Source organism: Astatotilapia calliptera, chromosome 19 (genome assembly GCF_964374335.1).
Source record: "Astatotilapia calliptera chromosome 19, fAstCal68.1, whole genome shotgun sequence".
Taxonomy (NCBI): Eukaryota; Metazoa; Chordata; class Actinopteri; order Cichliformes; family Cichlidae; genus Astatotilapia; species Astatotilapia calliptera.
Genome location: NC_137440.1, coordinates 18,720,944 through 18,734,888, shown reverse-complemented (window position 1 = coordinate 18,734,888; position 13,945 = coordinate 18,720,944). Strand labels below are relative to the sequence as shown.

General features: G+C 41.5%; 1 protein-coding gene across 5 annotated transcripts in view; it reads right to left on the bottom strand.

Moving 5' to 3' along the window:
* Window positions 1-13,945, bottom strand: part of actn1 (actinin, alpha 1) — a 56,427-nt gene that overhangs the window by 5,680 nt on the left and 36,802 nt on the right. For 3 of the 5 annotated variants that reach the window (XM_026151354.2, XM_026151349.2, XM_026151351.2), the window contains exons 9-16: window positions 9,528-9,620; window positions 8,284-8,514; window positions 7,310-7,457; window positions 7,004-7,154; window positions 6,605-6,713; window positions 6,086-6,226; window positions 1,461-1,643; window positions 513-647 (exon numbers count right to left, since the gene is read on the bottom strand). In XM_026151354.2, the coding sequence (XP_026007139.1) occupies window positions 513-647; window positions 1,461-1,643; window positions 6,086-6,226; window positions 6,605-6,713; window positions 7,004-7,154; window positions 7,310-7,457; window positions 8,284-8,514; window positions 9,528-9,620 (1,191 nt within the window). Of the gene's footprint in view, window positions 1-512; window positions 648-1,460; window positions 1,644-6,085; window positions 6,227-6,604; window positions 6,714-7,003; window positions 7,155-7,309; window positions 7,458-8,283; window positions 8,515-9,527; window positions 9,621-12,969; window positions 13,056-13,945 lie in introns of all 5 variants that reach the window. The other 2 variants (XM_080293964.1, XM_026151352.2) reach the window with 1 other exon arrangement.

Sequence of the window (13,945 nt, the reverse complement as noted above, 5' to 3'; positions counted from 1 at the left end):
AGAGAAGGTTATGACACCTTTTAATGAGAACAATGAGTCACAGCGGAGAGGAGGACATGCACACATGAATCCATTCAAGAATAGTCAAAAATCAAATACCACAGCCTGGCTTTGAAGCTTTTCGTTCATCAATTTATTTTATTTTTATTTTTTTAAAAGGACAGCATCTCTGCTATTTTACTGAATATAACATATGTCACCATTATGTAAGTACCACCTGGATCAAGCTTTCAAGAACACGAAAATGTCTCCTTTATATAAGGCTACAGTAGCTCCCACATTTCAAAGTGTTATCAAATAATATTTTAACACCAAATAAGAGCAACTATCAAAAAGCCAAAACTAAAGTCTTATATATTTTATCATTATTTAATATGAAATTGAATATGAAATTCTGTGACAGGAAAAAAAACTAATAACCTCTAGTTCAGACCTAAAGACCAAACCATCACTCTGGCCTCATTCTCAACTTATAACGTGCTCCTCCGACTGCGGTTTCTGCTCACACTGACCTCCATCTTGGTTTGGATCCAAGGCCCGATGACATTGGCCTGGTTGGCAAACTGTCTGCGCAGACGCTCGTTGTTCTGCTGCCGGGCGTGCTCTTCAATCAAAGCCTGGTCGCGCTGCGGCACCAGCTGCCTGACCTACAGCAGCCGGGAGATTGATGGAAACACCCAAGTGCGTTAATACTGAGTCGTGTGGCTATAATAAAGATGGGAACAACGCAACCTGTAATGAATGGAGAAACTCTTTTTCCCCCCCCATTTTTTTTTTTTTTTAAAAGATCTTCTCTCAGCGCTTCACTCTTTTCATAACACAAGTTCTTATTCCCTTACTGAATATAAAAATAAATCTCTTATGCCACTAAAGCTTACCAAAGCATGAATTTGCTTTGACTGGAGCTGCCATACTCATTTTACGTTACTTTAAAGAGCTCACATTTTCTTTGTTGTCTCTTTTGTTGCCTGCCTTTTTCTCCCAGTCTTTTGTTCTAAATTTAATTATCTCTGAATTATTATGCAGAATTGTAGGCAATAAAATGTGGGTTTGTATTCTGACTGATTAAATATTAAAAAGTAATAAAAACCAACATGACACAAAACAAGCTTTTCTTTCCCTGATGTTTTTCTCTTTACCAATTGTTCTCCCAAGACCTCTATTATTTACTATGTTATGCCTCATCCAAAGTTTTTGTCGTGTACATTTTTGCTTTTATTTCCTTCACAGGCTTTCTTTCTTTCTTTCTTGTTTGGATGTATGGACAGTCCAGATCACTTAAAAATCTGGATTAAGAAGGGAATGGATAACTGAAAAGGGGGAAAAAAATGCACTAGACCCCAAATTTTCACTCATCATGCACAAAAAAAAAAAAAAAGGGGGGGAAAAACCCACACATGAAAACACCAACAAATGAAAACAAAAAACATAACATTTTACATGTTTATTGATTATATTACCTTGTCCCATTTGGCATTAATCTCCTGTGGGTTGATGGTAGTATAGGGGTTGGTGCCGGCAATATTCACGTGATAGGTCTGCACAATTTTGGCAATCTCATTGTGAATTCCCAGGATGGCCAAGCGCTCTTTGTCAGCCTCTGGTAGCGTGGCTTTGAACTGCTCGTGGGCTGTGCTTAATCCCTGAGACACAAAATGTAGACAAACAATTAGGACGACTTCTTTGAACATCAGGACTTGGAAATGTTCACAGACAGTGTTCTCTGCTATATAAAACACTGCATAGACACTGTTACAGCAGTCAAATGGATCTGGGCTTATCCCAACCAAAAGCCCTGGATGACCCGGGAGGTCAGGCAGCTGCTGAAGGAGAGGAACATTGCGTTCAGGTCTGGCAACAGGGATTACTACACCACAGCCCGATCCAACCTGAAGAGAGGCATCAGAGAGGCGAAGGGGGACTATAGGAGGAGGATTGAGGACCATCTGAAGAGTAATGCCAGCCGGCAGGTGTGGCAAGGCATCCAGCACCTAACCAACTATAAGATCAATCTCGGAGCTGCGGACGGTGACCTGGAGCTGGCAGAGGAGCTGAATATCTTCTTCGCCCGCTTTGAGACCAGGGTACCGGAGGTATTGGAGCCACAGCAGCAACACGCCACCCATAGCAGCACCACCCTCACCCTGGAAGAGCACGAGGTGAGGCGCATGCTGCAGGCTGTTAACCCAAGGAAGGCGGCGGGTCCTGATGGTGTGCCAGGTCGAATATTGAGGGATTGTGCAGAACAGCTGGCTGGGATCTTCACCAGGATCTTCAACAAATCCCTCGCACAGGCGACTGTCCCACTCTGCCTCAAGTCCTCCACCATAGTCCCCTTGCCTAAGAAGCCCCACATCACCGGCCTGAATGACTACAGACCGGTGGCACTCACCCCAGTGGTAATGAAATGCTTTGAGAAGCTGGTCCGCAGACACATCACAGCAGCCCTGCCCCGCAGCCTGGATCCACACCAGTTTGCCTACAGAGCAAACAGGTCCACGGAAGACGCTGTAGCCACAGCACTCCATGCTGCATTAACACACCTGGAAGAGCATGGTAGCTATGTGCGGATGCTCTTCGTGGATTACTGCTCAGCTTTTAACACCATCCTTCCACACAAACTGGTGGCCAACCTACAAGACCTGGGGCTTCCATACAGCACCTGCATGTGGATCAACAGCTTCCTCTCGGGCCGTAGACAGAGAGTCAGAGTTGGCCATCACACATCCTCAGCCCTGAGTCTCAGCACTGGCTCACCCCAGGGCTGTGTGCTCAGTCCACTGCTCTACTCTCTCTACACACATGACTGCACTCCTCGCCACCACAGCAACATCTTTGTGAAATTTGCAGACGACACCACAGTGGTGGGGCTCATTTCCAAGGGAGACGAGTCTACGTACAGAGACGAGGTGGAGCAGCTGACGTCATGGTGTAAGGCCAATAACCTCCTCCTCAACACTTCAAAAACCAAAGAACTCATAATAGACTTCAGAAGGAAAAAGGCAGAGATCCAACCACTATTCATAAATGGGGACTGTGTAGAAAGGGTGGCAAGCTTCCGCTTCCTGGGAGTCAATATAGAGGAGAACCTTTCCTGGAGTGTGAACACCTCCGAGCTGCTGAAAAAGGCCCAACAGAGACTGTACTTCCTGAGAATTCTCAGGAGGAATAACATCACACAGAGACTGCTGGTGTCCTTCTACAGAGCCACCATTGAGAGTGTTCTAACTTACTGCATATGTATTTGGTACACTAGCTGCACAGGGGCTCAGAGGAAAGCACTCCAAGGGATCATTAACACCGCCCAAAAGATCATTGGCTGCCCTTTCCCCACACTGGAAGTTCTACACAACGCCCACTGTTTTAAAAAGGCCCAAAACATCATAAAAGACACCTCACATCCTGGCCACTCCCTGTTCGAACTGTTGCCCTCAGGCAGACGGTACAGGGCAATCAGAGCAAGGACTAATAGACTCAAACACAGCTGTTATCCAACTTCAATAACACATCTGAATACTACAAAAAAAAAAATGTCCATCACGCCACTCTGAAACATGTGTGGGAATGTATGTGAATGTTTCACTGTTACATCTTATTAGTATTTTAAGTATTCTATCTATTTTATTTATTGAATTTTATTGGTTTATTTATATTTTGATATTGCTAGGGATGATGCAATGATCGGGGACCATTCTTAATTTCGTTGTTCTCGTGACAATGACAATAAAGTTTCTGATTCTGACTAGCCTTTTTTGTGAATTATGAAATATAAAAAAATTTGAGTTTGAATTTTTTTTGCTTAAAAACTGTAGTGATATGGAACTTATATAACACTGTGCAGAGATATTAAGAAAGATTTATTTTAAAAAGAAGCAGCCAAAACCAAACATGTAATATAAGCTTCCTCAGTCTGATGAAGTGTTGATTCAAACAACTGCATTTTCATTTTTGTTCTCTTGATTGATTCATTAGTTAAGACAAACTTGCTTAGGTCTGCTTGCATCTGCTTTTATGGTTTTATACCAGAATCTGACAAAGTCAAACTCTGATATTGTGTTTAATTGCATTCCTGCTGTGAGTGAGATGAGAAGATCCATGTCTGTGTGTCTGTGTCAAATCTGTTTGATAAATGTTAGATTTAAGTCTAAAGCCCATCAGAAGAGAACAACATCCACCTGCTGAGAGTTTTTAATTTAAAAAAAATTCAGTTTTAAAGAGGCCCCAGACAGTGCTTTATTTTATGAAAGCTTTCTGTTACAGCCATCCTATCACTGGGCTGGAATTCTCCTCTGTTAGATCAAATATGATTTGTGGCAAAGAGGAAGTACCTCACACAAACAAACCTGGAAGTGCTTAACTGTTAACAATAGGCTCCCTAATGCAATTTCAGTGCTAAGCAGCTATAGAGAGAAATTCAAAACAAACAGTCAGCTCATGTTATCGCGGTTTAATCATTAAGTAGCAAAAACACCCTGCTTGTTGTCCAGTTCATAATTTTCATATGATCTTAGAATACTCCAGGGGTCCGTTCTTCGTACCTCGCTAAGTAAGTTAGCTGGATTTGATTGTTGACGATTTCGCGTGATCCTGGATCATTCGGTTCTCCGAAGCTCATCCGGGACTTGCTGTCATAGCAACAGAGCCGTAAGCGTAAACCTGCTCGGGAGCAGGTTTACTTTATGTAAACAGGATTAGATCGCGGCCACTCAGGTATGTCCGCTTCATTTATACGAAAGCAACAGCGATATTCCACCACTGTTTTACCATAAATAAATATTATCAATGTAACTAAAGATAATGCAGTATTTGATTCTTTTATTGATTCCATACAGATACATACAGGTCATTTCCTAAAAAAAGGGAAATGTACTATTAATCATTCTATTTCATGTATTTGATTATTTCAGATGTAATTCATATTTCAGAGTAGTAATTGTAAATTACTTCATGTAATCAAGATGAGAGACCACGGCTATAAAAGCGAAAGTGGATTTGGGAAGTCTGTCGCAGTCATGTCCTGTCCGTATACGCGAGCCACCCATTGCGGAAGGTGCAAGATTGATAAGGAGAGTCCTCAGAATTCAGCGTATATTGCGGGACAGACAGGATCCTTTAGCTCAGCGCGACAGTGTGCTCATAGAGAGATATCGATTTTCCCGTGAGGGTATTATTTACTTAACCAACTTGTTGACGAGGGGGTGCAGGACCACCACCTGTCTTTTTTTGCTCTGCCCTTTTCTTGGTTGCTGTTATAAACAAACAAACAGATTATTTCAGGGTCTCTTTCCAAGAGACGAAAAGCAATATAAGTGATAAATATTACCATTCTGTAGACTATTCTTATATTTCACTTTTACTTGTTCCCATGTTCTAGTGGGTCCTGTCGTGGCTCTAATGTGAAAGAGGATATAATGTAATATAATATAATATGATATAATGTAATATAATATAATAAATTACTTACAAGTTTAATTTGTCAGAAACTTTCTGCCAGCCCTCTCTCCTTGCTTTTGCAGCCTTTGCAGTGTTCCCTTGCGTTTTAATTAAACTCTGAAACTCCGGAAATCCCTCAATCAAGAGTTCTTGCTCTGCTGCCAAAAAATACTGAGCGCGCTCCTTCGACATTTTCGCCGACCAATCAAAGGGTTGCCGATCAATGTTTCTACTATCGATGCATAGCCCCTTTTAAGCCACCCAGTGATCTCACATTACTTCATCCAGCTGTACTAATCGTCAACAACAGGTGTGTTCGGAGAACCGGAATAGCGAGCTCAACCATTATGACTTATCCAAAGCATCTATTTAGTTTGCTGAAGATATATCAACTTGGTCATATGTTCATTTATTACCATTATGTACCACTAGAAGGTGCAATATGCTGTTATGGTAGCAGGCAATATGTTACTTCTTCACATTAACTTGACATAGATGATAGCTGCTTAGCCAACGCTCATCAAGAAAGTAAAGAAGCACCAAACGAACAAATACCTGTGTTAACTTCGCAGCTACATAACCCCTGCTGTGTGTTTAAAGGCTGACAATTCTATTTATTCCCTAAAGTCGCATGTATTTTTCCCCATCTCACCTGGATCTCTTCAATGGTGTGGACAATAAATGTATCCTGCAGGTCCTCCATTGCGCCCTCCATCCAGTTGTTGAACGGAGCCGCTCTTTTGGCAAACTCAAGGTACAGCTGGTCGATGGTTTCAAGGAGCTTCTCTGTTCTCTGTTGAGCATTAAAAATGTGATAAACATAAATTTACAGGGTTTTTATTGACCTTCAAAGTCTATTTGGGTGAAATTTAAGAATTCGTGGAGGCTTTTTTTTTTTTGCATGAGCATTCACAGAGCTCAGAGGGATTTGGGGGGTTATATCTTCACAAATAAAGTCTCTAAACTTGAAAGGCTTTTCAAGGCCAGCAGAAACTCTGAAATTGTCGTCACAGTTTCTCACTGTGAGGAAAAACTCTTTCATCTCTAAATTTTTGCCCTCACCGGCATAAAGAAGGACAGGGGGAATTTAAAACACTTTAAAGCGAGTCAGAAATGTGACTCTTTGCTAGGTTGTTTACTTTCGATTCCCTTTGGGCTTGTCCCATGTTACCTGCAGAGCCTCGCTGCGTTTCTGGGTCAGACCTCCCAGAGCGTCCCATTGGTCGCAGATCCGCTGGCAGCGAGCGTTAACACTGGGGGAGTCATAGTAGTCCAGCTCACTGGAGCACAAAAGAGACAGGAACACAAGTGGTTCGTTATCTGCAGCAGAGCAGCTTTAACTCACATTAATCATCTTTCATAGATAAGAATTTTGTTCCTGTTTGTCTGTCATCTTGATTTGTTGATTTTGTGTTTTATGTGGCGTGAAATGAGAATGAGCAGAATGTCCTAGTTGTAGGCTCAGCTCTTACTGTGCAAACAGGCAAGCTGTAAATGCACAGGAGCCCGCAAATTATCCAACTCTACTTCATCCTTTTATTGATCCACAGAAGGTGTTCACTTCTCTTACTTTAACTCCTGTGCAATGGCTGCAATCTGCTCCACGCGGTCCTGGTGTGCCGCCAGGTCACTCTCAAAGGCCTCGTGTTTTTTCAGCAAAGCCTTAATCTCTGACAGAGAGGCCGTCTCATAGTCCCGCTTCTGCAGCATGTCCTCTTTACCTTCAGGGGGAGACACAGAAAGTATATCATTAAAGCTAAAATATCTCCCACCTATACTTCTGCATTTTTACTTTACCTCAGCCACACAGCACTAAACACAGGAGCGCTCTGGTTCGTTATGTTCATATGTGCACTTTTTTCAAAACAGCAGATACCTTCAGTCCAGGCTTCGTGGATGGCTGCTTTCTGCCTGAACTTCTCTGCCAGGTGGTCGAGTCTCTCCAGCCTGCGGATCTCGTTGAGGAGCCATTCTTCGTAGCCTTTCTCTGCTCCCTCTAGATTTCCCCATGCATTGTTAATGTCCTGCATGAGGCAAAGGAGAAACAGTCTATAACAGGCTGTGACTTCAACGGATGAAAATCTGAGCTATAAATCCAAGTAAACAAAACAGCTTTCATGTTCTGCGACTACATATATTATTTTACAAATACACACATCCACAACATAACATTACTTTACTTAAACCTCACATTTACTTTTATGGCTCACTGTCTTAAGTCTGTACTTAGCAACTGTATATATTCTACTTAAGGAGTGACGACTTATTCTGTTTAGATCAGTCCTCAACGTGGAGCTGAGACTGCTAAACCTTGAGTGTAAAATGTTAAGGTACTATTTGTTGCACTGTTTGAAAATGCTAAATGTTTTACATGCATTCAAATTGCTTGGAATTTGCATGTGCAAATGTTGAGCACCTTAATTACACAAAAATGGTTTTAGAAACTTGGTTTGAGCCATTTAGAAGTTCAAAAGCAGTTGTTACTTTTGTCTGGCTGTATTTGAGCTTTGATAAATGCTTTGCAGATGAGGCTTTATTGCCTTTTTCAGTTAATAATGAAAGCTTTAAGACTGAACCAAAAGGGAATTGAAAACAGTGAAGTTACAGTTGGTGGAATCTTATTCGATTTGTTCGTATACTATTTATTTCACAGTTATAATGGGAAAAATGCCTCCTGATGTTTTGAGACTTTACAAATTGTAAAATGTTTATGTAATTGTTGTCACGGCGTAATTATTCATATTATGTAATAGTAGAAAATGCAAAATTGTTAGAGTAAAAAAAGTTACAATGTTTTCTGACATCTCAAACTTTTTCAAGTTTGTTCTTTCAGAAACTGCCCTGACTTACCGAGACCATCTTTCCCTCAGAGGGCATGAACGCAGGCCTGTTGCTGAGCCTCAGCTTGGTCTGCAGGGTGTTGAAATTGATCTCCAACTGGCACTTTTCCTGCACTTTGGGCGGCTTGTGGAGGCGGCGATAATCTCTGAAGTCCTCCAGCTTCTGCTGCATGGCCTGCATGGTGTTCTCCGGCATTCGGTTCTCCAGCCAGGGGATGGTGCGACGGATCCACTCCAACAACTGGGGTGTTGTGTAATGTGTGGAAAAGTGTATGTATGTATGTGTGTGTGGTAAAGGATGAGATTATGAGGAGGCAGATGGAGGGAAAATGAGTTCATGGAGATGAATGGGGAAGAAGAACCATGCAAATCACAGAAAATGGAGCGTAATGATCGTCAGAGAGGAAGAAGATGAGATGTGTTGGATGTGATTGACATGTGAAGAAAGAATATAAGGTGAGATAATTAGTTGACTAGTTACCTTTTACTAACTGATTGCAACGAAATGTATGTTTTGTGTCTTTTTGTTTTCTCTCATTTTCTTTACCATTATCTATAACACAGCATCAGATATACACAAATATTTTTGTATTGAAAGTTCACTTATTTTAACCTGACTTTACAACAAGAATGCACCAAAAATAAGTCTTTTTAAAATAGTTTTTAATAAACAGTTAACTTTTAAAAATCCACTGATTTTTTCAAGGAATTGTTCATCATTTGGGGAAATAGACATACTTTCTTTTGTCATGAGAGATAAAAGTCTCAGCTTCAGTGGCATAAAGTGCTAGCCTGAACCTGCCCACTGGTACTGTGGTAGGTAAATACGTAAGGATAGAATGAAATAAACACGTTAAGTTCATATCTGTTTGTTTAATCTGTGACAATTTACATAACTGTAAGGTAACTCTATAATGTTATCATGCAGCATGTACTTTACCAATCTGGTCTAATTCTCTGCTACATCAAAAAACCTCATTTATAAGCAAATGGTATAAAATGAGAGAGAAAACAGACCGACTACCAAAAAATCTGATATTATCTGGTGCACTTCTATGCCTAAAACCTGTTTGTCTGGCCGCTGGTTATCTTGATCTGCCATGTTTATACCTGTTTAGAGCACAAACACCCCCAGGGGTAGGAGGTGAAGGAGTGGTGCAGTAAGGGTGGGGAAAACAGAAAGGGGGGGGGGGGGGGGGGGGGGAGTAGAGAAGTTGCAGGGCAATTAAAGGATAAAAACTGGGGTGTGCTCACATCACTGGCCAGCTTCTCATAGTCCTCCATCAGCTGCTCATTCTCTTGGTTGACAGCCAGCACCTTGCAGATCCTGTTGGCCGCTGTCTCTGCCTAAATGGCGGGAGCGAGGGGGGGGAAACAGAGTGAGACCCACAGCTGAGAGAGACAGAGCAAATTTTGAGCCTTGGTGTTATGCAGCTATCTCTAATGTTCCTTGCATATCTAACTGGTGAGTGTGCCACAGGTGATATATTTGATCTGACTGCATCCATCCATCCATCCATCCATACTGCCTACACAGAAGCACTCCAAGATTTCCCAAATGAGTCATTTTTAGGGAATGAAGCAATACATCAGCAACAGCTCTGCAGGGAAGTAAAATCAGGACAGTCACTGCATGTTACCATACCTATAATGTATAATGATGCCTGGACGTGTGTGCTGTACTGAGAATGTCAATGAAATGCCCCAAGATTAAATAGAGTCCAGCCTGTTTCCAGCAGGCACGACTCTAGAGAACAACGGTGACAACTCAGAGAGCTGTAACAATGATGCATTAAACTGTACCTGCCATCAGGTGTAGGGGCAGCGTTCTCTCTGCAACACTATCTTTTTATAGCATAGCAGCAGCAAATAGTGTTATTTTAGCCTCTCAACCTACATAAAGAGAGCTCTGACTGGAGAAATGTAGAGTGAAGCCCAGTGGGGGAACAGAGGGGCTCATCTCTGACATAACACCTCTCTCAGTCTTTAATACTGAATGCACAATGTATGAATAAGTCACTGTGACGATATGTAGTCAGGTAACCTGTTGTGTGTAAGATGAAAATGCTGTAAAGAGAAAAGAATTCTGAAAGAAAATACAAGCAGAAACTGAAGTGACATGCATAAAGTCTGGAAAATATGCAGCAGATTTTAGCTGAGAAATGCAGCACACCCAGACACAGTTTTTAGAATAAAACAAGAAACTCCATCTGCGACTGCAGCAAATCAAAACCATTGGCAATATACCTCTGAAGTGCTTGACAAGTAAATGTATTGATTGAAAAGGCAGCACAGCCTTGCAGCAGTGTCCTTTTAGAGGGTGCACAGTCTCAGTAAGCTAAACCCGAGTCTCCCTCCTGCCCCATTTCATAGTTCACAGCCTGGCATCCCACACTGAGGACTGTTTCCAGCCTCTTTTGTTAAGAGATCACAGGGGAAACTTGGCTCGGTCAGAGACATGCTCCGGGGGTTCCACCAGGAGTTGCCTTAAAAGGAGAACCATGATGTGCAGGTCGTGCTTCTGTGAGCAAATGTTTGCATGCTGGGCCTGTTTAATGAAAGGCTCGACAGCCAGGACCTCTTTCATGAATTATTTTGTTGTGACATCACAGCGACCAGAGGGAAGGATTATTAAGGTGAAAACCATCTTCCCATTTATCTGCGGTGCCACTGTGGACACTGCCCTATTTTGTGTCTCTTCTGTATGATCAGCAGAAGCCCCACAGACCTGCTGCTCAAACCTTCAGGTCAGAAGAAAGTCAACTCGAAGAGATGGTTTGTTTCAGACAGTGGAAAAACTAAGGGGGCGCACCAAGACTTGATATAACAAATATTTTTAATGGAACAATTAAAGGAAATTTTATCATAATAGGTCCCGCATTAAAACCTAGAGATCATAGTTCTTTGATTCTTTTGACATTCCTTTTTTGATTCAAGCCCTTAAACTTGCAATTACTAATTTTTAGCCCCTTTGGGACAGCAGAAACACTCATTAAACACCACAAATTTCTACCAAATAACAGATTTTGAGCATGATTGCAATTTTCCCTCCCGTTCCCTCCTGTCTCTTTAGCAGCTATAAATGAGTTCTTTTGTCTAGTGTGAAGTTTAACTGAGCTTTTCACTTTAAACATTTGACAACACTGACTGAGAAACAAAAGAAATAAACTGGCATGTCTGACAGCAAAACTAAGAGCTGAAAGAAGCTAAAACAAAGCACAGAAGAGCGACAAACTGTGATAAAATTCTGGGCACTCTCCTCGCCACACAGACTATGCACTAATAAAAATGGACCATGTGATCCAATGTTAATAATGGGGCCGTAACTTAAAATTGGACCTTAAAGAAGATGGAATATGTGTGTAACTACAAACTCCATCAAAGCTCAATGAAACCTCCACAATGAGAGAAATAACTAATAGTTTTTTATATTCATGTTCCATTGTCATGTAGCAAACAGGTGATACACATGTGTCTCCTTGCTGCCACCTTTTTTGAACAAGGGAGAAAAAGGAATAACAACATAATCATGTAGCACAGAATCTATTTTTGGATCAGAGACTGAATTGTAACCTGATTATCAGGAATTACACTTCCTTAAAAAACAATACTGTTATTTAACTTTGTGGAGTTAATGTGAGGATTTCCACGTGCAGAGCGTTCCAACATAGGAATGTCTAACTCATAGTGTTTATTGCTAAATATCTGCCCTAAAGGGTGAAATCGGAGGTGTTAAAGAGAGGAGGAGTAACTGTTCCTCCACCCATTGTTTCTGAAATCTACGCCAGAGCTGTAAAACTGTGTGCCAGCCAGCAGCAGTTTCCGGACTCCTGCTTCTCAGGAGAGCTCCATTAAGAAGTGGATCCTAATAAAGATTTTAAGTACAGGAGACTTAGCGGATATCCTGCATGTGTGATAAGTCTCTATTACTCGCTGCGGAGATCTTTAGCGGATTTGGCATGTCTTTGGAATAATATATTCCACTGAGAGTGCAGGGACTAGTTGCAGGGGTGTACATTGTATCAGGGATCAATATACTGCTGAAAGAGAGGAGATAAGGAGGCTCTGAATAAGCCAAGTCTCCCAGTGGAGCCACCCACAATAAAAATGCATCAAGCGATAGCACTTCGAGGCACATAAACTCAATTTTCAGATAGCAATGATGTCAGCAATGCAAATATGTGTGTGTTTCTTGGATTGCTTAATGTTTTAATATGAAGTCAGAGCAACCAGATATCCTACTCCCACCTAGTCTATAATCAGGATTTGCTGTGCAGAGAGGAAGAACTCTGGGTGCCCTGCCTTTACTGCAGGACAAGAGAAAATGCTCTTTAGAAACTTATGTTATTGTAGTAGGAAACGTGACACTTTACATACGAATTCAAAACATAGACCCTGCTTTTAGCTCTATTTTTCATCTCCACAGACTTCCTGTTAGCTACTGAATGCTCCATTATGTTAAATACGTAAACTCTTATTGTTTCTGTCTGCTGTCTGAAGCTGGACCAATGATGCATTGCTATGAGGGAGGTGTAAGTGAATGGAAACATGGAACTGTATAACCCAAACAATGAGCTAAAAAAAAATGCTAAAAAGCTTCAGAGAACTAAGACAAAAAAAATACTGCCAACCAGTACAGCAGGTATTTTGTGATTTTTTTTTTTTTTTTTACTTTTTATTATGTTTTATTTCTCACCTTCTGTTTGCCTGAGAATGCGTGGTAATAACACGACACATAAGTCATGACGGCCTTCTCATCTGGCCTCAAGGTGCTAATGATATCTGCCAAGGGAACAGAGGAAAAGGAGAGAGGACAGGGAAGAGAAAAAGGCACCAGTGTAAAAGTGTGCAGAGACAAAAAAAGGCCAGCAGGGGGTGCAGTGACAAGTTATCTCCAGTTTACCTGCAGTTGGTCTTCAAGTTAGCTTGTTATTAGCGATTCTTAATTTTTCTCGTGAAAAGTGAGATGCTTGCCTTGATTCAAAGTGGGAGGTGGAAGCATGAAGTGAAAACACATTCATTTTATAAGGAGTAATGGTTTCTTGAGTGTTTTAACTTTTCATTTTGTTGCATTGAGAGCCAGCTGTATGTCATCCCACACCTCCTTATCTATGATGCAATCCAGAGTCCAGCTGTAGTTTAACTTCTCTCAATGAGGCACACCACTCTCTCCACTTATAAACACAGACGTTTTTAGTGCACGTTGCTTAAACACAGCTGTGATGAAGTGCTCTCTCCACTGCTGGGCCTCTTAGATGAACCTGGCTCTTATATAACTTGTGCCTCATGATGCTGCAGAGGTGCAGCACAGTCTCACATTTCCTGTTGTATTTCTATGTACGCTGTTGTCAAACTAACAGACAGGAATTCGTTATCCCACTGAGAAACTCCAAAGTAGCACTTCTTTCCTGTAAAGAAACAGGGAAATGGACTCCTGTGTGTAACCAGCTGCCACATATCCAGCCTCCTGCTTGACTACGAAGCACCAGTTTTAATTGTATTCATTCCTTCACTCTCAATTTAAGCTGTCACTCCGAGGGCTGAACATAATCGTCCAATTAAACAGTCACATATCCCCTTCTGTAATACACTTCAGGCTAATTTGTGTCAAGCCATTGCTGTTATCACAGCCAATCACCATCACTCCGATCAGATAAATGTCGCCACACTTC